The following is a 25,996-nucleotide window of genomic DNA, read 5'->3' as shown; positions in this document are numbered from 1 at the left end:
GCATTGAAGGAGGTGTTTGAACGGTACTACACATAGGCAGATACATCTGTCTCAATTAAAGAGGTTTTGACTATACCATTCTTGCACAGTACTAGTTTTGGTACATTGCTCCTTCAGGCCTACATAAATGAATGCACCGGGCAAGGCAGGTGGAGCTCTGTAATGTATGCAGGGATTTCTGAGATTTGAAGAGCTTGCCTTTGCAGTATAAATGTAAATCTAGAATGTATCAAAAAACATGTTTGTGGATTATATAACCCTTTTTTGGCACATTCTGATGAACTAAATATTTCAGAGCATTGCTAATAAATTCCACAGCTTTTCACTTGAGTCTGCCAGAATTGTAATGAGATAACAGAAGTACATTAAATAACCTTGAAGAATATTTCAAGATCCATTGGCTGTTACACGTCATGCAATTTCAAGGTGAAGTACTTTGAGTTCTAGAAGTTACAGTAGTTCAAAGAGTAGAGCCTAATGATGAGGGATGACAAAATACAATGGGAACTGCAACGTGGACCAAATAGTTTTTTAGGAGACCTAACTACACAAACAGTCCATCAAACCTCCTGAAGTTATATATAATTAGAAATAACTAGATTTTTTTTTCCTGGTTCATAGACTGTTAATATAGTACATGCTCACACACAGGTATATATAGGCATGTAATGTAATCGTCTTAAAAGATAAGGTAAGCAAGGGTCTTACACAGAAGTGTATGATGTACTGTGAAGAGCACAGGTACACATCAAGAGGTAGAGACAAATATTTACCGGCAAAGTGACTGTAGCTTTTATAACCTTATTGCATTTCTGAAAGGGAAAAACCCTATGCCTGAGAGCCTTTTACAAGGATGATTACCTATTATAAACAAACAAGCTTAAAATGCATTCATATCCTCATAAAACAGTATTTCCCACTAAGCTAACTAAAATCATGCAAGATAATGCTCATATTAACATTATGACTGGAATAGAGTGAATTAATATATTTTTAAGATATAGTATGCAGTCAACAACTACACTTCAGATGAACACAAGTGGGATTCAGATTGTGAAATTACCTGTCTGAGCCTTAAAAATGCGTAATAATGGTAATATAACAAACATAACCTTTTTTCAGTCTCTTTGAGGCAGCTGCTAGACTTATCAAAATTGCTGTTTATTGAGCAACCTATGCAATTTTCCATTATTCAACCTAATTGCTCTCATTTCATTCAAAATGACTTAAAACCCTCTGTTTCCCATTTTGGCAAGCTAGTACTCTACAAACACAGTTTCCAAACCTCGCAATGCAATATGATTTAAGATAGCAATTTCTACATATTTGGATGTGTACGAGCTATCATGCACACGCACTTAATCACAATTTCTAAAGGTTACAATAATTGCTCACCAGTAGGCAAGCTATCTATAGGCTAGTCTGCAGAGTCTTGAGCTGTTGTTTGCTTTCGATTAGCCTCAGGACAGCAGTAGTCTGCATCTTGTTGGTCCAAGACAAAACTACCGGGACTGCTTACCCTTATGGATGGGATCCTTCTTTCTCTGTAACTCCCCAAACATATCGAGGGATGTCACATCTTGCATCTCCAAAATAGGCTGTTTCCTCTCCTTTTGCTGTCCCTTTTGACTTCAGGGTATTATCTTCAATTTAGCCCCATGTCAAACCCTGAAAATTGAACTCTTTTGCTGGCAGTTTGCATATTGTCACCCTCTTTTAAAGCAATGACAGAAGGGTCTCTAAATATGAAGCTTTCAGGATAAGGAAGAGATTGCTGTACAGCTCTTCTCTCAAATCCCACATAGGATAAGAGATGAGTTGATGATGAGGTCAGTTTCTCACATTTCCTCTGGCTGTTTAGTTTCACTGATGACCTAATTCACCAATATTTTCTCTGACTTCATTGATACTCCCAGTGCACCTGACAATATTTTGTATTCTCTCAATGATTCTTCAATCATTTTTGGTCCTATTAGCAGCAAAGGGTCGGGGAAATAAACTAATTTTGTTCACCCTAGCTAGAGGAGGGTCACCCCTGGCAAAAGAATTGTCTGTAGTTCCATTAATAAGAACTTTAGTTAAGCAAAGAAGAACAGCGTTACCAGAGCATAGCATAGGAGATTATGGAAAGAGAGGTTTAAATACCCAAGCTTTGTTCAAAGGGGCTTATTATTTCACTGCTGCCTCCAATTGATGGTTTCAAAGAGAAACTAGTTATTCCCAATACTTATTAAAAAAACCACACAACAGTGACTATAAATTGTCAACTTAACCTCTTATGTGATTATTTCTATTTTTCAGCAATGAGTTTAATTTATTTTAAGTTACATATAAAAAGCAAACCATTTAATAGCAAAATCTTCTCTTTCATGTGCTAGTTCTCTTTGGATAACATTTCCACACAGTGGACTTGCACTGCAGAACAGAGTACAGTCAAGTTCTTCCATTTTCAGCCAGTTTTTTATTAGGAGGACGGCCAGATTCTCTTATGCTCTGGGAGGACTTGAGTTGAAAAGGATGTGCTCTCTGCTCTGGTCTCAAATGTCATAATTCTTCCAGTTAGAATAATATAGAAAAAGAGTGAGTGAGTCTATAGGATGCACGGGCAGAACACTTCAGTACATCAGCATATATACAGGGTGAAGTGTTTGTAAGCTCATTGCCTGAATTTAAATTTTATGTATTTAATTCCCTTGTATGTTACCATCACTTCCACATCAAAGAATCACATTTTGTTTAAACAAGTTGCTAAACCAGAAGCCATGAGAAAGAAATCCTCTCCAAATGCACTGGATACTTTAATCTTCATCTCACAAAATTCAGGCATTGTATATTAAATAAACCTTGCTCCCAGTTTAACTGGAACATCCTGTAGGACACAGCCAATTAAATAACCTGACTGATGTTTAAATGTAGTTCCCCTGCCCTGTAATATCAACTGCTTCTTTCTCTGAATCAAAACTAAACAGGGTGTGCCTGAGAGCTCTAATGCAGTTCTCGTTCCTGGACAACTGTTAGGACTTGCCGAAATGGGCCCTGGGACCAGCAGAATTTTAAATCTCGGTCTTTCCTGAGGGCTAGAGTGTTTTCCCAGGCACTGCTGGCCATTGCTCCTAGGAACTGCAGAACCTTCTATGAGATTTCCTTTAACCTCCAGAAGTTTTTGCCATACTATGAGATGAGAAGATGTGGGATGTTATTTTCAGCAGGCATTGGTAATCCCCAGTGACCGAAGACCTAACCAAAATCAATGCAGAAGCTGCCCCTGGCCATGAAAGAATGGAAAAAGACTGTCCAGTTAGGGCCAAATCCACCAAAGTTTCTCAGTATGTGAGATGGCTCCTGGGTTGGATTTAAGGCATCCAAACACAAACTAACAAACATGAAAGCCCCTCTTCAGCTGTTACTCAACCTAAATTCTATAGGTCTCCAGGGTTTAAGGCTTCCAGGTGACAAAACTTGAGATGCTTAGAGAGGGTTTACTAATTCAGGCTCTATCAAGACCCAGTCCGAGCTAAGACCGAGGAGGAAGCCTTTCCTCTCTTTGTCTTGTTTGATGGACTTGACATAGTTGGTTGTCTCAGAACATATTTATTGAATCGGTCTCTGCACAAAATTGGATTGCAGGCGCTTATTCCTTTTGAAATATGGTTAGAAGGACAATGTCTCTCTCTGCCTATTAGATTGGGACTATTTTTACTGCTGTTTAGTGGTTAGAGCCCTCATTCAGAGGTGGACAGGGTGCAAGCCAATTCCCAGCCCTGCCTGTGAGATGTCTGTATGCTTCTGTCTCACACGTTATGGAATAGCACTGTAGACAGGTATTCCCTGGTAGATGACAATTCGCAACCACTCCTGAACCTGTGAAGCAGAAAGAGAGAATACTGCTTGAGCTGTATGATGAGAGCAGTCTCACAGAAGAGGTCATTCCTGGTCTTCTTTTCTCAGCCCCAAGCCACCGCCAATGCGTTTGGCATAATAATATTTAATGCGAAACTCTTAATACAGTCCTGGGAGCAGCAATATGAATCCAGAGCTCCCGTGTCCCATATGAAGCATTAGAAAATGGAGGTCATTTCGCTCCTTCTCCTTCTCTGACCGAGAGACTTTGTAGTTCTTCTGTGCAAAGTGGAACTGGTTTGGAAGTGATTCAGTCCTACCCCAGGACTGCCTTTAGCCTGAAAAAGTAAGTCAGAATCTTCTCATGAGGACCATGAACCTGGGCCTCCTGCATCCTGAGTGAGTGGCCTGGCTCCTAAAGAAGAGAAATGGGGATTTGCTGGTGCTCTTCCGGTAGAGCGATGCATCCTTCTTTTAAAAGGAGGTGATGAAGGTGCCTATTGGCAGAAGAAGCTTCTAGAGTATGAATCCTGAGGGAAAGCAGGTACCTATTAGCACAGAATAAGAAAGCCACATCCTAGAAAGTGGTCAGACTGAAGACATATTTGTGCTGGCTTTTCCCATAGACTCATGTAGGTGGCTCCCTCCTCAGGGTGCTAATTGTCAAAATTTCCACTCTAAAGCATCGCAATCTCTCCATGAACTGTGCAATCTCTATGTTTAGCATCTCTTGTTTTCTGGATGTGGGCATGCAAAGCCTTAATTATAATAGCAGTCTTGCTGTAGCCAGGATAGTCTAAGTGAATTCTAGAGAGATGATATTTTCTTTTGGAGTTACTCATATAACAGGAAAAAGAAAGCAGGCTGTCAGGCCTTTTTCAAGACTTTTCAAGCTCTTCCTGTTTTTTTTCCATCAATATTTGGATCTAATAAAAGATATTTCTCTGTTTACAAAACTTGTCTTAGCAATTTATGGAAAAGAATGTTTTACCACCTTTCCTAAATTTTAAAACTTGTCCCGTACAGCCGATATGGGGAAGACACCATGCCAGGGTTGTTTTCATTTCTCCGAGTGAGCTGTGACTGAGGAATTACAAGCAAGACAGTTTGGTTTCTCAATCTTTTTGTGCTTTGTACCCTCAGGCCACTTAGCAGAGGTTTTGGCCTTAGTGGTACCCAGAGGCTCTAGAGGGACTATGCTGAAACAATTTCATAATCATCCCTCCAGGGTCTCAAGATACCTCCTAACAATACCTTGGGTACTTTCCTTTTGTTTACTGTGATGCACCTTTGTCTGGAGCTCATCTTGCTTTTTAATCAGTCAAGCATCATTTCTGCATTAGCATTTAATATTCTGGGGCTAATGAAGATTGTCTTGGCATCCCTTATGCCTTTAACAGAAAACTGAGATCCTACACAGGGCTGAGGGGGTTCTCTCACTGTAAACTGGGTTGTTCTCTTTGCCACAGGTGCCATCACCCCGGATTTGGGCTGCTTGCCATTTCTCACCTGCCTCCCTGGTGGCTACTTCAGCCTTAGCCAACAGATCACACAGTTCTTCTGGAAAGTTTCTGGGGTTCCCAAGGAAGGCAGCACCTACTCACTTGCAGGCCAGACCACTTCCTAGGGCACGAAGATCCCTTCCTTCAGGATGTCCTTTACCTCCCTCCCAGTAAAACCCAATACGAGCTTTCTGAGAAAACCTCTCCAGAGCCTCATGTGATTCAGTACATCAGATTTGCTTGCCTTTGACCATTTTATCCAATGCTTTTCCCACTCTGGCAAGTATCTACCAAACATCTGCCTGCCATAAGTAAAATCTACTTATAACACTAAGCTGGTAAGTAGTACCCGTGTGTACAATAATCAAGATTTCAGCCACCCGCACTTTGGCCCTCTGTCAGCTTGGGGCATCTGCTGAGCATGGGGGATGCAGTCTGAGCTGCTCACAGCATTCACACCCGTGCTGTGGGTGGCAGACGTATGTCCACATATGCTTCAGTTAATCTCTTGCACATCATCTTATCATAATGTAAGTGTCTTGCAGTATCACAAGCAGCTCCAGGTTGGCAAATCTTTTTAACCTGCACCCCTGCTGCACAGTTGTGAATTTCAGCGAGGCTCTGTGCAGTCCGTAGGATCTTGTCCTTGCTGCTACATGTCTCTGGGGGAAACCTCTACAGACCTGGAATCTAGGCTGCAAGGAAACATCTTTCCAGATACCTGTCAGCTTTTAGGGTTGTGCTGTATTAGAAATATACACAATGTTTAGTGTGACCTATTTCAACAAAGAACGTGTTTCCTCTTTCTATATATGCTAACTTGGAGATCTATTTTCAATCCTTATTTTGTATCTTCATATTGTTTCTTTAATTTCAAGGGTTTTCGTTCAGCAGCAGACAAAAAAGTGGCTGAACAGTTGATGAAAATTCACTCTTAAGCCTGGGCTTTCAAATTCAGTCTGTCTTTCTGAATAATTGCTTACCTTTTCTTCATGATCTACCATCAAGTTGTTTGGGTTTTTTTTCCCCTAACACTGAGTATTCTCATTAACCTCTTCTTAAAAACCTTCTTATCAGCTGCTAACTCCTAATTCTGTTCTACAAAATCCCTGCCTCTCTGTGGTCTTCTTATGTAATTTTCATGTGTTTCAGTAAAAGCCTGATCTAGTTTCTCTTTCCTTGCCTACGCATGGTCTCTGTCTTGCTCCAAACCTTTTAGATTCTCTTCTGATTTAGCCACATTTCTTTCCTATTTCAGATGCCACTCTAACAAGTTTTTAAGAGAGAATCACAGGCAATACGTTGCAAACTGAGTTATCAGCGTCAAATATCTATTATTATCAATAACGGTATAGGCAAAGCTAACCTATAAATGCATAGCAAAACTTTCACCATGAGCAAGGAACCAAATCCCACCACATCAAAAGTTACTTGGGCTCACACAAAGGGCACTACCTCCTCATCCAACTGCAACCAGCCTGGCTGGCTGGTGATTTGACTCAGATGAAAACCGAACTCAATATATTTGTATGACGTTCAGGTTAAATGGTGAGACTCTGTAGGCAGAAAGACAGAGAATATTTCCAATTTGATTACTTCCAGTACAATGTTTAGGTCTCATCCATCATTACTTTCAGTGACACCTTAGAGTGGGGGGAAGATACTCCATCATCTCTGAAAATCCTATGCACCTCTCCTGCTTTTTTTGTTAACTACAAGACTAAGTTGCAAGGAAGTAAAAAAACCTGAAGCCTGTAAAAGCTCCTAGGTTTTAGATTTTTGCCGAACTTGTTTGGAAAACATTTAAATTAGATCCAATTAGTTTTTAATCAATCTAGTTGAAGAAATTATTCTTTTGGCTGCATTCACAGGAAACTTGAGTTAAAAGCAAATTATAGTTCCCTGATTGCTACTGACTGGAGAAACAACTTCCCCTTTTTCACTCATAGCAGCCTACTTCTCTGTTTTTAATCAGAGCTGTTGAGCAGTTTGTCCTGGGCAAAGACAGATGTATCTAGAAACCAATTTGGAATTAATTTCTAATAATGTTTAATAGGCAATAGATACAGGGTGGATTATTCTCCCCAGACAACTCCTTTTTGAATGCCATGTATAAACTGTGATTCAGACAAAAAAGACTCAGGTGTGAATAATGTTTGATCTACGGCTGGCAAGCACAACTGCAGTCATTAAGCTGGGCTTTTATGAGGCTCACTGTGTGCTCATAAGCTAACTTAAAACAAATCTTAATGGGTGATAAAGTTGCAAGTTTTACTAAGCTGGCAGAATCAAAATGAGGTTACAGGAGAAATCAAATTTCATGTAAATAAATTGGCAGTACAGGAAAATGAAGTTATCAGTTTATCAAAGAATTATACATACAAATAGTCAAACACATAAGCACAACTCTTTACTCAGTCATATAGAAAAATCAGTTAGAACACGGCAAGCATGGCAGCTGTGGTAAAGGTATGGCCTTAAATTTCTCTAATTTCCCATAAATGTACAGAATTAGTCCTGATACCACCATTCTTACATAACAATCCATTCAGCTGTATTTTTATTGTGTCATCAGATCTTAAATTAACTTAGTGACTTTCAGCAGGAGAGTGCTGGGGAAGAACAGAGTTTTGTCTAATCTCATTGGAGAAACTTCAGTCCTTGCCAACAAATCTATTTCCCATTCTATTAATATAAGGCCTATTTAAGCAAACAAAAGTGAATGGAATTTGCCAGCCATAAAAACTAAGCCTTATCCAAAAAGGGTTATTTCCTTCAGGCAAAATCCAAGCAAAGGTTTTCTTGAAGACCAGGGCTACACAGCAGCTCAGGGACCGCTGTGAATAACACTGACATTTGTCAGAGAATTAAACGTGCTTTGAAAGAAGGGGAATTTCAACTTAAAAAGAGGAAGCTTCTTTTGGACAGAGAGTGCTTGCTGTAAGAAGCACATACGTATTTGTGATAGGAAAGGGTTGATTTTATGTGAGCCGGGCTTTCTCCATGTGGCGGAGGACAGAGGAAAGAATGAACATTTCTGTTGTCAAGATCCATACTGGAGTATTTTGCTGCCTCTGAGACAGGAAGCCTGGAGAAAGAAACAAGGTACTCCCTAGTATTGTAATAATGCTTTCAATTGAGTGGTTTTGCTTTTTTATTTATCTGATAATGATTTCAGCAGTTACTGAGGCAAGGCTTTGTAATGATCCTATAAACAAGTAGGAGCATACATTTGTAAAAATGTAATTGCTATTAGTAAAGTGACTCTGCAGCTGCTCTCTATTTCATTTGAGTCACAGCTGCTAATCATAGCAGCTTCACACACATCCCTTATTCCCTGGAGCAAGCTGACCAATCTATAGCAGAATGACCCAGAGCCCATTCTATACAATTATTTCCTGAATTCCTGGAGCACGACATTTATAATCAGAAACTGGGCAAAAGGACCAAAGTGGATCTGCAGGGCATTTTCTGATTGTGCATGTTATAATGCGGGTGCTGGTCTCTTCTGTCAGGTGGCTGGAGATAGGACCAGAGGAAATGGCCTCAAGTTGCGGCAGGGGAGGTTTAGGTTGGATATTAGGAAAAATTTCTTTACTGAAAGGGTTGTCAGGCATTGGAACAGGCTGCCGAGGGAAGCGGTTGAGTCACCATCCCTGGAGGTATTCAAAAAGTGAGTAGACAAGGCACTTCAGAACATGGTTTAGTGGGCATGGTTGATGGTTGGACTCGATGATCTCGAAGGTCTTTTCCAACCTAAATGATTCTATGATTCTATAAGGACGGCGGTCTTAATTTACACCAGTAGATAGAAGAATCGGGTCCTTTCTTCCCAACTACTATAATTCTGGTGGTTGAAGGGAGGGACCCAAAACCAAAAGGCAAAACCTCTTCCTTTAGCTTTGTAAGTCAGTTAATGTGCCATGAGAAGTACTGTGAGAAAATCAGTATGTGTCCCCAGAGTGATTTCTGCAATAGAACTGGGAGCAGGAGGGCTTGGCTCATTTAACTGCACTTCTGAATATCACATCTTCATCCAATAATTGAGATTAATTTATTGCAAGAAAAAGTAGCTCCTGATCAGTGATCCTCCTGTGTAAGAAGCAATATGAGGTTTGTGTCACATGCCCAGCTGGTTTTGAAAGACACTTATTGAAAATAAAGAATGTAATACCTGATGACTAAACATATAATATATTGTATGGCTGCTAATCCTTGTTAGGTGCATTTGGGTATAGGTTAGGAATCAGCTACAGATTCATCCTTTTGTGTACAGCACATATCTTGCCATCAGAGGTGCCCTGCAAATTGCTATTTGAGGTTATGCCTGTACTGCATTGTGTAGCCATGCTGCTATTTCCAGGCAAAGTGTCCTGTGCCAAAGTAGGAGGCTCAGAAGACGGACAACCTGGGAGCGGGCATTTAAATTCCCTCTTCTGTACAATGACTCCTGAGGAAAGTCCAGCAATTGACTGGTCTGTTAATCAGCTGGCATCTCTAAATTGTCACCTGTGTGGGAACAGGGGTGCGCTCCTTCTCTGTTTCACTGCGAAGTCGAACAGGTTAGTGTGAGCTGGTGAGAAGTGAATCTGGCAATTGCTACTTCCCAGCTGACAAGTTTGCTTGACTAACCTCGAGGCAAGTGCGAGGGCTGGGAAAGGAGGACAGACATCACCTGATGTGGTACCTGTGGTGCAGAAGTGGTTCAACCAACTTGTCAATTCTGTGGCCAGGTGTAGCTTAGAGTGTGGAAAAATACGTCAACCTGACCTGTCCCTTAGATGGAACTCAGAATAAACACCACAGCTAATCCCAACAAATGTTTTGTTCTGGTTGATGACATTCTTCCCCTCCGAATTTCCCCAGCAGTTTCACTTGCATGGAGTACATGTTTGTGTCCTATTATTTGTGCTGTGGGGCTGTGCGTTGTTAGGCAGTTGTTGTGGCTGTCTTTCAGAGATACCTGCCCTTTAGTTGTGGATGAAGAATTCTGCTTGCAGAGGCAGTGGCATGCTCCATCATCTTGGGACCAAAGGTATTATTTAAACAATCGGTGTTGTTTAATTGTTATTAAAAGAGCAGGTTTTGGATGTTAAGCAGAGTGATCCCAGATTCACAGACAAAGTCATAGTTCTCCTGAAGATCTAATAAAAGGATATTACTGAAAGAGGGGATAGTGGGAAGGAATACAAAATGCACTCAGAAATCAAAGGTTAGGGAGACAGAGGGTTTTTTTAATGTAGTAACAACATAATTAAACAACAAGCCCAGAGTTTTTAAATGGAACTTGGAGTAAAAGATTGTTCTAAAAGAATGAGCAATAGAAAAAGTTTAGCAATTGATTAAAACAGTGCCACTTTCTAACCGGAGAAGCACACAGGAAACACGAGTTTCCCAGTATGTTTTTAAAATGTGTGCCTTGTTGGATATTTATGTGGTTGTATGGCTTAGTATTTGGGTGGAGGGCATCCTAGAATTCTCTGACCTTGCCACATTAAGGGAATTTTCTTAAGTTGTGATTTCCTTTGATAACGCTTGTTCAAATCAACCTGTGTTTACAACACGGGAGAAGGCTGGTAAATGCTTTTTTAGCAGAATTGGTTTTAGAAGTCTCTAGGATAGCTTTCAGGTCAGTGGTGGAAAGCCTTAGTCACAGATGTCCTGTCTCCAGGAGGTTCACAGTGCTGCTCATGGAGCTACTCAGTGTTGCATAGGGTGGAAATTTTAGAAAAATTCCCTACACTAGAAAAGTCAAAAGCGTAGGTTACTAGTTCAGTGGCCAGTTTTGTTTTGAGTTCATCATGAAACATGGGGGAGGAAAGTCTTCCCATAGAAAACATGTACCTGATATGAGAAAATAAGCTAGTTACATGTAAGAACATGTCAGAAAAGAACATTTTGAAAGGAACTGAAGGGCAGTGAAGGAACTTAGGAGTCAAAGAGCACAGATTTGACAGTGTCTTTCAAAAGATAATGACTACATCCAAAAATGAAAACAGGAGAAGAGAGAGCAAATGAAAACCCAGACAAGCATACCAGATACAGAGCTCTTGTTTACTCCTAGACCTTCATGCTTCACTGTGCGTATTGGGTTTTCACATGCTGGATTCACATGCTGGATTGGGAAGAACAAGAGACAAAAAGCACAAGCCAATAAGTCGCACAGGGCTTTCTGGCAATTGCCTCTTTTTCCCGAACATCAATCTTTGAGTTCTTCAGGGAAGGAATCCCCCTGTATTCAGCCAAGTGGGAACTGCTCATGACTTTTCTCAGACTGGTTTGGGCCAAACCAAAGCAGTCATGAATAAGACCAGTAAAGTGCATGTACTCATATGGTTTCTTCTCCTTTCAGTGATCAGACTGCAGAGATAGTAAATAAAGGGTTGAGCGTGACTACTGACTGCATACTGACATAATTTCGATTAATATACTTCTCCATTTTTCATCTCTGACATCCATACATGGTTTGTAATTGTGAGTCATGGGAACATCTCCAGGAATGGCTAACAAAGCCTCAAAAGGCAAGAAAGACACACCACATAGTGCTAGCTTTATTTAGCAGGGGAAAATGGTTACCTCCCTGTGGACTGACCTCACATAATTCTGGATGTCAGAGATCATTTTTAAGTCCTGGGTCTTCAAACCACTCCCATCTCATCAGTTATCACTGGCATCATAAAAAAGTGCCACTTCCACAGCTGGATGCAGCCAGCACATGAACAAAAAAACCTGCACATCCATACACAGACCCGCAATGCTCTGAAGAGAAGCAGAGTGCTCATGCACTGGGCCATGGCCACGAAGAAGGCACTTTGGTCTGCACTAGTTACCAGCAGCAGGCCATACCCTGAAGCAAAGTCTGTCTTTCCCCTCTTACCTAGGCTTCTCTGACTGCTAAACAGTTCTGGGACATAACCAGACTTACAGTGGCCTGCAGATATAAAAAAGAACGGAGCACAGAATTTGTATTGAATATGCCAAAGAAACGGTGTAAGTAGCCAGCACACAGACTGTGTAATTCTCTTTCCTCCCCTCAGTCTCCTGGACACTGGCTCCAAGGATTTGCATTTGTTGGTTAAAGGCATCTTGTAAAAAAGGGGAAGAGAAGCTGCTTGCAGCACTGAAGTTTTAGTGGCCCGATTCATGATTCAGCACCTCTCTATAAAGCAGCTCATGTAGGAGAAGCAGCTTGTCACGCTCAGTGACCTCCCTCTTCAGGGAATGCGGGTGTACACCCCTCTGCAGACTTGGGATTCTCACGGGATGCGGCCATCCCCAGCACACGCCTTCTCCTGGCAGACAGCAGCCAGGAAACCGTGTAGGATCTTTGAGACTTCTGTCCTCACAGCTCCAAATCCAACCCATAAAGAAAGGCAAGCAGTGTTATCTGGTATTTTTGCCTGGTTTTTATTTCTCTCTCTCACTCTTATTTTCAGTTCCGGTTTTGGTCTTTGCTGCTGTGAGATAGTCATTGCAAAACATGCCTAGCTATAGCAGTACCCTCTCTCTACTTCACTTGTTTCCAGTTGCAAATTGTTTTAATTTCTCCTCTTACACACTTGCACTGGACCCCAAAAAGAGGGCTATCCTTTTTTTTTTCACTTGACTGGAAGCAAAAATTCTTATTCATAGGAGGGAAACATGACTGCTAAGTAGGAGTTTCTGTAGTTTTCAGTGGCTTGGCACAGGCAATTTTATTAGGCAATCAGTTGTGTGGTTTAATTCAGTGGGGCTCAGCCAAGGAGGAAAACCCTTGATAAAAGTTCACCATGTAGTAGGGCGGCTGGAGCAGAAAGAGAATGACCTCTGTCTATGGCAATGTATTCTGCACAAGCTCTCCCTCCTTTTCTGCTACTACAGGTGGATCACAAAGAAAATTATCTATATCCTCTGAGACATTTGGGCTTCTTTCTCCCCTTTCCTAAGAAAGGGCAGGATGAATCTGGTCTGGAAAATATATCATTCACAGTTCTGTACGTTACAGCACACACACAAAAAACATGTCAGCGGACTGAGGGGAATTCTGTATTAAACAGAAGAGACTCTTGCTCCCGGAGACCTGGGGTAAAGACCAAAGTGTACCAGCTTAAAATAAAACATGACAAAAAATGGGAAACCATCAGGAAGCTGTACTATCAGTCAGTACAGCAGACAGCAATCTCACTGTTTCTAAGCAGTATGAGAGCTGAAGAGTTTTTACATCTGCTCCAGCAAAAGAAGATTCTTTGGAGCTGTTTAAAGGAGGAGAGTGAAGGACCTTGGCCGGGGAGGTGTGGAGGCTTCTCCCAAATATATGCAAAAGGCACGGGAAAAACACAAAGGCGCTGCTAAAATGCAAACCAGCAACCACAGGCCAGTCAGATGCAGGTGCCGTTCTCTGACTGCTGCATGGGAATGATATTTAGCTGTTTACCAGGATCATAGGCCCTTATCCCACATGAACCCAAGCAGCCATAGAAGTGTTTTGCTTATGAGATGAGTCATAGGGTTTTTTCTCTTTTTTTCTAAACAGATACCAGTTTTTCTTGACCACAGATTATGTGCTGTTTAGCCTCCACTCTTTAAAGCATATAGGATTTCTCTCAGTTACCTTTTACTGTCGTGAAAGATAGGTTCCTGTTACAAAACTAAAGGTCACACACTTCATCGCTTCTGGTAGCTGACATCATAGCGCCGTCTTCCCCACCTCCTCCTTCTGTGTCACCCTCTCCTCCCCCTCTACTTTCAATTCCCCCATCTTCTTCCCTACTCTGCCGGGCCAAGCATGCTCCCCATTCCCCTTTCCTCTGTACCAGGTATTTTGGGTACTCGTCCTGTCCTTTGCACCCCAGGGGCTCTGTGTTCCTCCCATGGCATACCCTGTCTGCAGTAATCTTGCACTACATCCCCTTCTTTGTAAACCAGAGATCTGTCATGGCATGCTTCTTGTTGCTAAAGGCTGTGAAGCACACAGAAGTCCTTGCACCAGTCCATGGGAAAAGGTGAGATTAACTTTCTCGATAGTCTCTCTCTTGCTAAAACTTCTTGGTTTACCACTTCTTTGGGAGTACTGGAGAAGGTACTGGAGTGTTCTTGAACCTCTAACATATTTCTTTCTTTCTTCCTTCTTACAGCGTCATGGAGGTCTGCATATTCTTTCTTTATGCTATGATACTTCTCCCAGGTAAAAGGCGAATTTTTAATTGTAAAAACTGTTTTGATTATTTGTGTCCTGCTATGTGATACTTTCTCATCCACTGAAAAGCTCATTCCTTAGTAGTAATTAATCATTTCCCTTGCACAGTCAAGGTCATATAGCCTATGATGTGACATGTATTTAAATTGTGTGCGGGGACTTTATAAAATACATAGTAAGTACTTTCTCTCTTCAACTTTATATCTTTACATTACACTTATTTTATGTTGCTCTTAAATTTTCAGTTTAAATCTATCTTTAAAATGTGTGTATATCACCCCTGTATATCAGAGAGCAGAGCAGTATTAAACTGAAAACGGACAGTTAGATACGGGACAACTGGAGTTTTAGGTAGCCGTGGAGATCATTTTGCAGTCTGGTGCTCTGGAGGAGCAGTCAAAACTTTGCACCAGGAGAGGCACTGCAAATCTTCTCGTCCTTTTGAACAGAGCAGAGGTGTTGCTATCTTCTGGGACAGAGGACTGCATTTCTCATTCCAGGAAGAGATGGTCCTCCCAGCCCATTGCCGCCCGTAATAGTGGCTACACACACTGATGAAAGTGGGAGAAAAATCATCCCTTGTGGGGGTGCATGCTTTCTTTGCATGAAAGCATAATTGTGTTTATTGACTATTTCTATTAACAGGATCAGCAACAGAATAGTTAAATTTGACATTTAATCTGTCCTTAAACTCTAGATTAATTACAGAACAGTTAAATTTGACATTTAATTTGTCATTAAATTTTAGATTAATTCTTCAGTGAGACTGAAAAAGTGTTCACCTGTTTCTGACCTTCTGGTCATATATTCCCTAGACACCAACATTTACCACACAGTGTGCACTTTACATTTTCTTCACTGCAATGCTGTGTCATTTTATTAGGAGAATGAACTCAACTTTTTAAAAGAAATTGTGCAACCATCTCCTTTGTGGCAGAATCTCACTACACTCAGGATGCTACATACAAGAATGGTTTGGACCTTTTGCCTGCATATAAGTCTTCTAAAATATAGATGCTCACAAGCTCTGCGTGGTAGGCCTTCCTTGGAAAGTAAAATATAGGAAGAAAAATAAGAAACAGTTTTATGATCTGAACGTCACAAGACTAAGTGAGTCAGTTTGAAGAACTATGTGTCCTGTCATACCTAGTGGGAGAATTTGTGTCTAAATGCTGGAGTTTTTATTGCTACTGTCATTAAGTGTTGCCTCTGTGAGTGCAAATACTTGGTGTTCTTTTGTACCTGATGGAAATCTTAATTTCTTCTCTCTCTTTGTCTAAGGTATTGTTGCCAGTGTGCATCAGGTGAAGTCATTTCTCAATCACACTGCATATCTATCCTGCTATTTTCCAAACTCTCAGAAAACTGACATAAAGGATTTAAGAATTTTTTGGCAAAAAGGTGATGTTGAAGTAGTGCATGAAGTATACTACGGCCAAGAAAAACATGATAACCTTAGTCCTAAATATATAAATCGCACCAAGATGGATATGGACAAATGGACCTTGCAATTGTTAAATGCAGGAATTGTGGATGAGGGACAGTATACATGTATTGTACAGCACAGAGATAAAGGATCGCCAAAGGTCATACACACATCTGAGTGCGTACTGCACATTATTGGTAAGTAATCTCTTCTATTTGTCATCTGGTCTGGGGTATGGGTTTGGGTTGGGTTTTTTGTTTGGTTTTTTTTTTTTTTTTGGGGGGGGGGGGGGTGGTTCTCTGTCACTTTGTTCAGTCCAGAATTGCACGGTACTGTCCTCAAGCCACTGAAGATGCACCTGCACCGGAACAGACTTTCTAAAGATGTATAAGAGCATTCTCAATAGAAAATCCTCAGCTCTGAATGAAAAGTACTCAGGTGGAAGCATTCAGTAGTAGAAAATGAGGCAATAATTTGCTCAATACTGCATCATTGCTGAATCTCACCCTGTCATACTTTGTAGTGAAAACCATTTCTGCCTTCTTCCTCTTCCCTCCTGCAAGTTTTATGGCTTTTAGGACTCTGGAAAATACACTTCTTTATTTGCATCTGATGCACTGCCTTCTATTAAAAGCAATAGTAGTTAGCATTGTTGGTGGTAAATTACAATTGAAATATAACAAGATCTCTGCAAACACCCAGCTATTTTATGATGATATAAATTACAGGGAAAATAAAGAAAAGAGCAGCTCATATGTGGAGGAGTAGAAATTCATATGCTCAGTTAGAGTAAGATTGAAAATATCTCTGAAGAAAAAATGTAGGCAATGATAAGATTCAACCTGATTTCTTGCATGTTATCAGAGGAAAAGCCAGAAAATCTTTTAACAGGGGAATGGGGTTCAGTGAGGAAGCAATCTTTTCCTAATATTTTCTAGTATTTTTAGTAATTCCTAATATAATTTCCTAATCTTTTTCTATTTGAAGCTGTTCTGCTAGTAACCTTTGTCCGTATGCCTGTGTTCTCTCTTCCACTATGATAGTGCTAGTCATTAATAATATCATCTAAATTCCACTGGTGTTTTCAGGCTTCAAAACTGCTTCAAAAAAGAATAGGCCATGTGTAACAGCAGCCAAAACCAGTACCACGATGTCTGAGCCTATTTAGCTTTGTGCTACCAGCAAGTGTTCCCTCAATTCACAGATAGAAAACCTAGATTGTTAATTTTGATTCTCCCAGAATTTACTCAACAAGTATTTTCAGCAAAGTTTTAGAACCCAGAAACTCATAATGTGCACTCAGTATCAAGACCTCCAATTTTAAAGATGCTTAGCATCAACCATTCAGTTAATTAATTCAAGCAGTTAAATCAGTTATCAGCTTAGCCAACATCTGAGCAACATGTTCTAGAAGTCTCAGGCTGAGGCACTAAAACTCTCCCAGACCCTTTAAGGTTTAACTTAGGAAGACTGTTTTAAACTATTTGCTGCTGTGTTCCTTCCAAATGACTCTCTGTTCAAGAAGCTCCCAAAGGAAGGAGCAGTATAAAATCATATTTTAAAAAAACAAACTTAAAAAGAATTATAAGAAAAATACAAATGTTGAAATGTACTTATGCTTACCTACTGTTTCTTAATTAGAATCTCATATCATACGTGGAGGGGTTTTTGTAATATGGCGTGTCACACTTAAAATGGACATAAGAAAGATTGAGTGCTGTACAAGAATGATGGGGCAGTCATATAAAGCTATCCAGATCACTTGGTGACCAAGCCCATTCAGAAATACTGAAGTACCTTCTAATACAATTTACATGTATTATTTATATGTATTACATTAGGAAAATACATAGATAGATATATGTATATTATATGTATTGTGTACAGCCAGGATGATTTATATAAGAACAATGAGCACAGATCATCCTCCAGAAAGAAGGGAAGGCTTCACAATGGAAAGCTTTGGCTCTTAAAACAGGCAAGGTAGGGACCATGGTGACAAGCAGCTTAACTGGAAATTCTGCTGCTATAGCATGGCTCTAGTGCTTCCTTTGGTTGGATCAATAAGGGAAGTAGGTGAGACTAGGGAAGCTATTTCAAAATATGCTATTCAAAGAGTTGGGAGTGAAACTGATGTCAGAATAGAGACTTAACAGTTTGTGCCCTCATTTTAAAGGGGATGTTGAAAAACTTAAAAGCATGAAGAAAAGCTCTACTAGAGTTATCTGAAGGCTAGAAAAAATACAGTCCAACTGCAGACATTAAAAGATCGATCTGATTACCTTATAATGCAGAAGACTGAGAAGAGTCTTGTTTTCAGAGTGTGGAAACCTGAAATACACATAATATACTGGATATTAAAAAAAAAAAGGCTAATTAATTCAGTGAAGAAATAAAAACAGTCAGTGGCTGGAAGCAGGTGAGAAGTAAGGCACATTGCCCCTTTAGAAAATGGAACAAAACCAGGTAGGGTGATTAAGCCATTGAGAAAAATATTAAGGGCTTGATGGATCTGCTGCCTCTTGAGGTATTTAAATCTAAGCCCATAGCCTTTTTGGAATAAATGTTATCTTTAAATACAAAAGACTTCCTGAAACATGCTTTTCTGTTAACAGTCCAAAGCTCACATATACATAACCCACGCCTTGCATGCAACCAACATCACTTTTCAGTAAATTGAGGTTCCAGAAGCCATAATAACAGAAGTGCTTTGATCACTGTCTATTCCACTATTTCCACATGTTTACTATCAATAAGATCAAAACTCTTAAATCACTTGGATGATTTGGCAAGTTTCACAGCCATGGATTACATTCCTACCCTCGCTGTAAAATGCCAAGGAGAGAATAAATACTCCAGACCAGAAGCTGGAGTGAGCAGTCAGCTAAGCAAGTCAGACCTTGAGGAGAAAGAGGAAGCTTGAGCTCTCCTGAGGGACAACTTAACTAAATTTTGGGGTGTGAAAAAGGTGGGGCTTTTTCCATTTTGAATTCACAGCCATGGACTCTCTTGGGGATTTAAGTGACTAAGCTAAATCCTTCTCTCTGTGTGTTGGCATACAGCAACTAAAAGCAACATCATGTTTCTTCATCCACCCGTATTAAGAATTCACCAGAGCAAGGATTAGAGCCTGGATCAAACACATTGAGTGTGTGTGCAGAATAGTCAGACCCTCTTAGGCTCATATTTTTCTAAGAATCCTTTTCCCCCTCTCCAATGTTTCTCTATATTGTCTTTAGTCCTATTGGCACTAAAATAATGAAGTATTTTCAATGAAGCCTTGAGTCTGTTTTTTGGGTTTTGTTGTTGGTTTGGTTTTTTTAACTTGCTGTATGTCAACATGCAGTCAGTATTATGTCTACATTCTCTCGTTCTTCTTTCCATTATAGTCTACTATTTCTACTACGACCTTTTAACCAAACAAATCCTGTTTGAGACTATTTGGGAGACTACTTAAGAGAGAGCATTGGTTAAAAGCTTCCATTTATCATTAATTTTTTATGTTTAAATAATTCTTCCCACTCCCATTTCACTAACTATGTCTTGCCTGGGAAACTTGACTTTTTAAAGCAACAGGTATGTTTTTCATTTACTGGGATGAGTATCCAATGACAAAGTAAAAGAACTTGTACTGTAGACACTTCCACATAAAATGCCCAGCTAAGGGAGGTCTACTACCAAGATGAGTGAATTACTTCATATGCTGCCAAATGATTACTCATAATACTGACAGACACCAAGGATATTTCTACCTATGACAGCACTGGACCTCCAACTTAACCCATCTGAAGTCCCTCAGATGATTTCTTTTTCTATATTTCACAGTTAGAAGTTTGTGGTTTTCCCCTTACCTAATCAGGAGGTTGAGAGTAGACAGCACTGTGTCCCGTTACCTTTTTGTGCTTACACACCAACCTGCAAGCAGGCCAGGTTTGATTATTCTGTGGTGTCAATGGATCTAAAGGAGGTGGGAGAGACAGAGGCCCAGTGTCTGGCTGATCAGACTTACGTCCTTGAAACACCCTGAGGACAAGGAGTAGCAAGTCTGCATGTACACCAAAAACATAACAAACTCTTCTTGGGACTCCCATTTTTTTCCTGGGAAAATTGTTTAGACTTGCTTCTGCCTGAAAATCTTAAATAATTGGCAGGAACTGTCACAAGATGTGGTATGTCTGACTCATGATGCTTTCTCTTTGGTCTATTTCAGCCAACTATAGTCAACCTGAGATAGCATGGCTGCACACTGGGGAACTAAAGTCCAACAAATACTTGAATCTCTCCTGTTCTTCCAGCGGAGGTTATCCAGAGCCCAAGCAGATGACTTGGCTAATTTCACACGAAAACACAACACATGGGCTTGTGCGTCACATGGACATCTCGCAGGATGCTGTAACAAAGCTGTACAATGTTACTAGCAAGCTGAATATCACAGTTCCTACAAACACCCTCACTAATATTAGCTGCTTGCTTTACCTTGGAGAGCAGCTGGGGAGCCTTGTCTCAGTGCCACTAGGCATAGGTGAGTCTCCATTTGCCCATTCCAATTTTTGCACAGGTAGGAGCAGGGCACATTGCAGTAGAGCTGATCACAGATAGTAGCATAGTCAAGGCAGGGCATAAACCCTAAGTAGCAGTGGGAGTTGGTTACAAGGGTTGTACATTCTCCGTCCTGTCACCAACAGCCATGGCCACCAAATTCCCTCTCCTTTCCATATGGGAAGTCTTATTACAGCAAGGAGAGGGCACAGAGAAGGTAGGCTACTGCTACACAATCCAGAACACCGCCCTGTTCACCCCCTCCCTAGATGCTGCTGCAGTAGCAACAGAGCAACCTGGATGTCTGGATTAGACAGCAACCAGTCTCTGGAGGTGACATTGAGCTGTAAAGGGAGGTTGCCACTTCACAGAATCAGAGAACTGTTGAGGTTGGAAGAGGCACCTGGAGCTCATCTAGTTCAGCCACTCTGCTCAAAGCAGGGTCAAGAGGTAGCACAGGGCCTTATCCAGTTGAGTTTTAAGTATCTCCCAGGATAGAGACTCCCCAACCTCTTTTAGCAAACTGTTCCAGTGTTTGACTGCCCTGACAGTAAAAAGTTTTATCTGATGTTTAGGTGCTTGAGCTGCTATTAATCATTCCCTAGAGAGAAGCAGGCGGCTGAACAGAAGAGTCCCTTGGACCAGATTTGGCTCAGAAACTGCCAAATAGACTGTGCTGAGTTTACGAGTAAAGGCCATGAAACTTTGACTAGTCTTAGAAGCATTCCTGGTGGTTTTCGTAACATTTGACAGAATGAAGTGTGCATTCCAAAATGACTGTTTGGGGATTTTTTTTTCTGGGACTGTGTCTTTTTTCAGACACCTCTTGCAAGAAGAAGCTGGGGCCCCGAGTTCCAATAAGACTTCACTGCTGGATTATCTCAGGGTTCCACATGCCTGATCCTTTATTTAAAGTAAAGCTGTATTTTATTTATCTCCTGGGAGAGGAAAACATTCTTTGACATATTTGTTTGTAAGCCATGGCACAAGCGCATCAAAATAAAGACAATTCCTACATGGCTTGCAGGTGTCTGCTTTAGACAATGTTGAAGATGGAGAGCTGTGCTGCAACTGACAGGAACAGGGAGCCAAGAGGGAATGGTAATATTGCAGGAAAGCCTACCAGGGTAGTACAGGCATGCACCTTACTACTGCGGATGTAAAAGCTTGCTACTCATTCTGCCGCAGTGCAGTTTTATTCATGTAAATTTAGCTAAAGGGTTAAGTCATCAATGCTAGGTGTGGCAAACTGCCTCTGTTCTCCTTACATTCTAGGATTTTTAAATAACATTAAAATACAATACAGAAGTCTTCTGAGGTTTGCACAGCTCATGTTGCTCATGAGTGTTGATATGGCTATATTAGCTATATTAGCTATAGTGCTGCATCCTCCTCTTCCCTATTCAATTCTTCTTCTCTCCTCCCTGGCTTTATGAAAGTAGCCACCTGATAAGCAATGATGGTGGGTATGAAACTAGGAACTCCACATAAACAAAAGCTTTGTTTGGCAATAACTGAAGCTCTGTCAGTTGCTAACCTTAGCACCAAAACCTCAAAAGCACAATAACCAGAAACAGAGGGAAACTCCTTTGCATTCCCTGCTACTTTCACATCCCTTGCAGCATTTTGTTAGGCTTTGACCATCATTTCCAACAGATACCAAGTAGTAACATATCCCAGGTTCTTCAAACTTGCACAGTAGCACAGAGTAGCATTAGCACAGTAGCTGCCTCGCAGGCTCTTGTATTAATCAAGTTGCTGATCTCGCACGTGTTACCCAAACTTCAGAAAGAGTACTTTGCCTTACTGTTGTTGAAGTAGCTGTTAAGACTTGGTAGTTTCGTTAGTTATTGGAAATGGAAATAAAGCAATGTGGATAGTGATGTATTGACACTATTAAAACACTGTAAAAGCAAAGGATGCTGAGGGTCTTTCCCTACACTTCTAATTCACATAACTTTGGGGTAGATGGTTTAAGCTAATGGTAACCGAATTAAATCTTTGCTGTGTGTATATCTCCTCTGTTTTCTTATTCAGAGATACAGGGGGAAGAAATGGAGCAAGTGAAGATAAACTTCTTTGGCCCACTTATAGCTGTGATTATACTGATTACATTTCTCCTGGGTTTTGTGATACTGAAGAACAGAAATACCTTATCTACCAACCAGAGTAAGTTATTACTTCTCAGCTTCAGCTCTACTGTCCCTCAAGTCACAGGCTTTGCTCTTTGTAATCATCCCTTTACCTACATTCAAACTGCTGACAGAAGGTTGTGTTTCATGCCGGACTTAAGCTAAACTCCTTGGACAATTTAGTTCCTGCAACAACTTAGTCCATCCGGCAGTAAGTCAAAACATCTTTCTCCTGTCTTGTCCTGAGATCCACTTCTCCGTCTTCATTGTGCTCTGTGAGACTGCCATGGCAACAGCTCACCACTTTTTCCTGCAGTTTCATCCTTTTTTCCTGGTTTATTGGTAGATTTGGCTCCTAAAACCATTGAACTGTATAAACCTTTCTTGTCCATCACCATTTATAAGAAAGGTGGAGCTGGGGGAGGGATGACATGAGGCTTCTGTCAAGTGCAAGTATCTTTGTCATCACAGAGCTGAAGGATCCAAGGCATTGCTCCACCACAGGCTGCCCAACAGGGGACTGGAAGAATCATCTTGTACTAGGAACAGAATTCAATCTTTGTGTTGCATTTCTCTATTTTGTTCCAACACTAGTCTCAGCAGTCCAGGGTTTATTCTGCACTGAAAGTATCCTCATGCTGACATCAGAGTCTATCCTTCCTTGCAGCAACAGCCAAGAGCATTCCTCACAGTCAGTCCTGTTTCCTTACTCAGCCAAGGGTCCTGAGCCCCACCTCATTCTTTCTCCAAATCCTAAGATAACTGGACATTTACTATCAACTCTTTTTCAGCTCCCGTTTCTCATGTTTCTGTAAATGACATATTCATCTATTTTAGGTGTCAGTCTAGCCGTCTAGAAGCTATCCAGCTTGAAGCTGAGGCGATCAGCCAGACTGCTGACTGGGAAGCATCTCTGCACATAGCAAGTCCTGAGGTCCTGTGTTCTTAGATGCTCTGCCAGAACAAGAATCCACCTCAGATATCCTACAGAACAACATGAAACATTTTTGTCTGATGGCTGAAATCCACTGTCCAGTGTTCTCTGCTTTTAGTTTTGCTCCAGAATGGTAGTAATTATGATGCTCTGCCTATCTGCATGACTACCTCTTTGCTCTATCTTCATGATGCACCATGACATTGTAAAATCCTGAGAGTCAATGAAGAAAGCAGAGCTGCGTGGGTTACAGAAGGGAATGTCTCAGAAATAGAGTTAGGCCACAATCTGTGAATCATAACCATCACTGGAAACATGATCAGAGGCAGGCTATTAATCATGAGCTATAAACGCTTTTGGCAGAGCCAGTGTGGCTTTGTACCAGTTAACTTTCTTGTAAAGCTCCACAGCAGAAAGAGGAACTTCGGGGCACATCCCCACCTTCTGAGAAAAGTCATGCAATTCATGTCGGCATTTGAAACTAGAAATCACCTGAAGGAAAGACTTGCTTTAAATATAATTTCTGGTTATCTGGATTTTATTTTTTTACTACCATCCAAGCTTAATATGCCCAGTTATTACCTCCACACTTTGTTCCTCTGTATTCTGGCCAGATGCTGTACTAGTTGTTCAGGTGGATGCAGGGATAGCAAATGAAAGCATGAGGTATCATTCATATGTGTATAAATCTAAATATACAGAATTAAGCTAAGCAGATAACAAAAAAAATATTATGTAAGTAGGTCATGTTGCAATTTGGTTGACTATGTTGTCCCTTTCTTAATCGTGCTTCAAACCTTGAAGCTAAAGCAATCCGTGCACTATGGTACACTCATCTATAGGAAGTAGTTTTACCTTTCAGAAAAGATTCTCCATTTCATTCAAAATATGCCAGTTCTCCAGTCTTGAATGATCTCTGCACTTTATATTCTTCAACAGCATTGACATCGTTCAGGAGGAAGAATGCAGCAGAATTGAGACAAAATTCTTCTGAGGTCTTGATTGTGTTTGTAGGTCTGACGTTTTCAGCAAGAGCAGGGACATTAGCATCACATTCTCAAGACAAATTTCAGCTCAGAGTTGCAGTCTGGGGGCATAAATTCTCTACAGTTTCTGCTGGGTAGAAATATTCTTTTCTGTTAAATAATGTTGTGAGTTGCTAGACTGCACTGCAATTTTTACTCCGTTTTCAAGTGTATGAGAGAATGTGCATGTCCTTTTGAGTTAGCAAAACCATTTGGGAGTCAGTTCATTAAGCTATTACACTAACATTCCAAATATTTTCATTCAGATTAGTATCATTCAGATTTTGTTAAAATTTTTATTATTACGTAAAATTTTATATTTGCTAGCAAACTTATTTAATGACTTATTAAAATATATGTCTTTTTCTGTGTTGGTGTTTTATTCTCCTGTCATTAAAGCAGTATATTGGGGAATACCCACAATTGGTGTTCTCAGGGAGGAAACACTCCCAGAATTATTTCTTGGAAGCAAATGAATAAAAAAGGTATTGCTGCAATGACCAAGAATGGCACAACCAAAGGTTTCATACATTCATTTATAGAGCTAGATAAATGCGCACAACTCTGTGTATGCATACCTCCTTGATTTATTGACCTATACACCTCAAAGATAAGATTCACTTAGCAGAAAAAAAAAATTCTGAGCGCTTGGAAATTCAATAGTTTTTGCAACATCTTAGTACCTCTGAGAGGGCTTTTCACTCTGATACACTGTCTACTATCACTATCACCAGCTGTAACTAGTGGAAAAAGTCACATGGTGGGTTATGTTTGTCTTTTTACAGCTCCCATCCTTAATTTGTTCCTAATTACTGAAGTTGTTTGTTTTCCCCCTTGCCATCCCTCTACTTTAGGCTTCCAACCTCCTTCTATTACCTGATCAATTTCTCTACCTCCTCTTTTCTTGCTCTTAAAATCAACTCTAATTCCCTCCTGCAGCTAAAGACAGTTAAGGGGGAAAAAAGCAGGTGGGCTTCAGGGAAAATCTTAGTTTGTCTCCATCTGTTCAAATGCATTAATCCTCTGCTCTAGCAGGTGTAATGAGCACAGTAGCAAGGCACAAGAAAAATGTAGCTGATGTGCTGGCATTTCTGTCCTCCATACAAATACATTCAGATTTCCAGGCTATCTCCTCACCCACTTTGTAGTTTTTTCTTTGACAGCATGCTTTCAGTCATTTAGTGACTCTATAAACATGGCAAGCAAACAAATGAGCATATGCCCACTACATACCACAGCATGTAACAGCTTCACTTAAAAACACCATAGCTTTATTTTTAGGCATAACATTATGAATTTCAGAAAATGCTAACAGAAATGGAAACTGTGTGTTAAACCAGTATCCAACGCCCTAAGGTAAAATCCTGTCATCAGACTTACAGTTGTGATAGATTGCTTCAGGTTCACTGGTTAACCAGCACTG

The 25,996-nt window shown here is 40.6% G+C and overlaps 1 protein-coding gene across 2 annotated transcripts; it reads left to right on the top strand.

The window, feature by feature from the left end:
• The first annotated feature begins 8,275 nt into the window (after positions 1–8,275).
• CD86 (CD86 molecule) lies at positions 8,276–24,938 on the top strand. Of its 2 annotated transcripts, none has more exons than XM_030021052.2 (6): positions 8,276–8,447; positions 14,456–14,505; positions 15,799–16,140; positions 20,154–20,465; positions 22,520–22,651; positions 23,452–24,938. In XM_030021052.2, the coding sequence occupies exons 2-6, from the start codon at positions 14,460–14,462 to the stop codon at positions 23,469–23,471; spliced, it is 852 nt and encodes a 283-aa protein (XP_029876912.1). In that variant the 5' UTR covers positions 8,276–8,447; positions 14,456–14,459; the 3' UTR covers positions 23,472–24,938. The 2 variants fall into 2 exon arrangements, with proteins under 2 accessions (XP_029876912.1, XP_029876911.1); XM_030021051.2 differs by lacking the exon at positions 8,276–8,447 and adding an exon at positions 14,128–14,323.
• Positions 24,939–25,996: the final 1,058 nt, after the last annotated feature.

The sequence above is a fragment of the Aquila chrysaetos genome, chromosome 7, assembly GCF_900496995.4.
Source record: "Aquila chrysaetos chrysaetos chromosome 7, bAquChr1.4, whole genome shotgun sequence".
Taxonomy (NCBI): domain Eukaryota; kingdom Metazoa; phylum Chordata; class Aves; order Accipitriformes; family Accipitridae; genus Aquila; species Aquila chrysaetos.
This window is presented reverse-complemented; position numbering and strand designations above follow the sequence as displayed.